This window comes from Telmatherina bonti (genome assembly GCF_933228915.1).
Source record: "Telmatherina bonti genome assembly, chromosome: 12".
Taxonomy (NCBI): Eukaryota; Metazoa; Chordata; class Actinopteri; order Atheriniformes; family Telmatherinidae; genus Telmatherina; species Telmatherina bonti.
This window is the reverse complement of record NC_136610.1, coordinates 31596839-31598222: the sequence shown is the minus strand read 5'-3', so window position 1 is coordinate 31598222 and position 1384 is coordinate 31596839. Positions and strand designations below refer to the sequence as shown.

The following is a 1384-nucleotide window of genomic DNA, read 5'->3' as shown; positions in this document are numbered from 1 at the left end:
ACATTGCAGCCATTAGTGCCCGATTTGTTCAACTGCAACACGGGGAGATTGATAAACGGGTGAGACAATCTGGTACCAGAAGCTCCACATTCAGCCTAAAATATTTGGCATTAAATATTCATTTCCATCTTTTTCCAACACGCTGTAGCTATTGCATTAAAATCTTTCTCAACCTCCATTTTCCCTTCAACCGCATCCTCTGTCTTTTCAGGTGGAAGTGAAGCCATATGTCCTGGACGACCAGCTGTGCGATGAGTGCCAGGGCACCCGCTGTGGGGGGAAGTTTGCTCCTTTTTTCTGCGCCAACGTGACCTGTCTGCAGTACTACTGCGAGTACTGCTGGGCAGCCATCCACTCTCGGGCTGGGCGTGAGTTTCACAAGCCGCTGGTGAAGGAGGGAGGAGACCGACCACGACACATCTCCTTCCGCTGGAACTGAAGCGAGGGGGTCGGGGGGGAGGGTGGGGGAGGGGAAGGGGTGCAGGATCGGGGAGGGGCTGAGATATTAGGGAGGAGTTATGGGCTGTGATATGAAATATAAATGCACTTTTCTTTTAAGTTTAAAAAAAAATATATAATAATTTATTTTTTATTTTTTATTTGGCCTTCTAGAAGAAGCAAATGCTAAGAAGAGTGAAATCCCATTTATGTTTTGACTTTAAGTGTGCATGAGCATATGGATGCATTAGATTTGGATTTAGCCTTTTTTTTTTTTTTTTTAACTTTTTCTTTTTTTCCTGGTTTTGGTATTATTAGCTGGCAAAGCTGCTTACATTTGTTGTCTAAAGTAACATGAAATTTAAGTGGGGGTTCATCATACCTAAATCAGTATACGAACTATGAACGTTTAGTTTAAGAAGGGTGCATTTTCTTATTTTCGCAGGATCAGAGAAGAACTGTACCATTTACCAAAGGTTGAGTGCAAATTGTTGGAACTCTGTTTCTGATGGATTGAGTTTTTTCCAGACGCTCAGTGTATAACATCTGGCCACGTCACAAAACAAAAATCTCCCATCGGTTTGGCACACACGTTTAGAGTGAAGGCATGAGCTTTTAGGACTTGGTATAGAAGTCAACACTTTGTAACCGGAAAGGGCAAACCAAAGATTGGCCTAAATACGTCATCCAAAAAAAGAAAAAAAAAAAAAGGAAAAAAAATAACGTCGATCTGAGGGTTTCAGGTTAACATTGTCCTCTTGTCATATAACAGAGGAAAGGCTGCAGTTTTGGTTCGTGGGTTTCAGCTGGTAGACACAGCCCTCAGGGCTCAGGTATTGGCAGTAGTATTTATTCACTTTATATCGTCAGGGATATTAGCACTGGAAGCTAACATGCTAACGTAGTACTAACTAATGGGAATGCACAGTCCAGTCTCCCTGAGCTG

The 1384-nt window shown here is 42.5% G+C and overlaps 1 protein-coding gene across 4 annotated transcripts in view; it reads left to right on the top strand.

Annotated features, from left to right (window-relative positions):
• Positions 1 to 439, top strand: part of LOC306763113 (cytoplasmic polyadenylation element-binding protein 4-like) — a gene marked incomplete at its 3' end in the record, with an annotated part of 11065 nt that extends 10626 nt beyond the window's left edge. For all 4 annotated transcript variants that reach the window (XM_079249818.1, XM_079249816.1, XM_079249817.1 and 1 more), the window contains 2 exons: positions 1 to 59; positions 212 to 439. The exon at positions 1 to 59 is cut by the window's left edge and continues 123 nt beyond it. In XM_079249818.1, coding sequence (XP_079105944.1) covers positions 1 to 59; positions 212 to 439 — 287 coding nt within the window. The remainder of the gene's footprint in view (positions 60 to 211) is intronic.
• Between the last annotated feature and the right edge of the window lie 945 nt (positions 440 to 1384).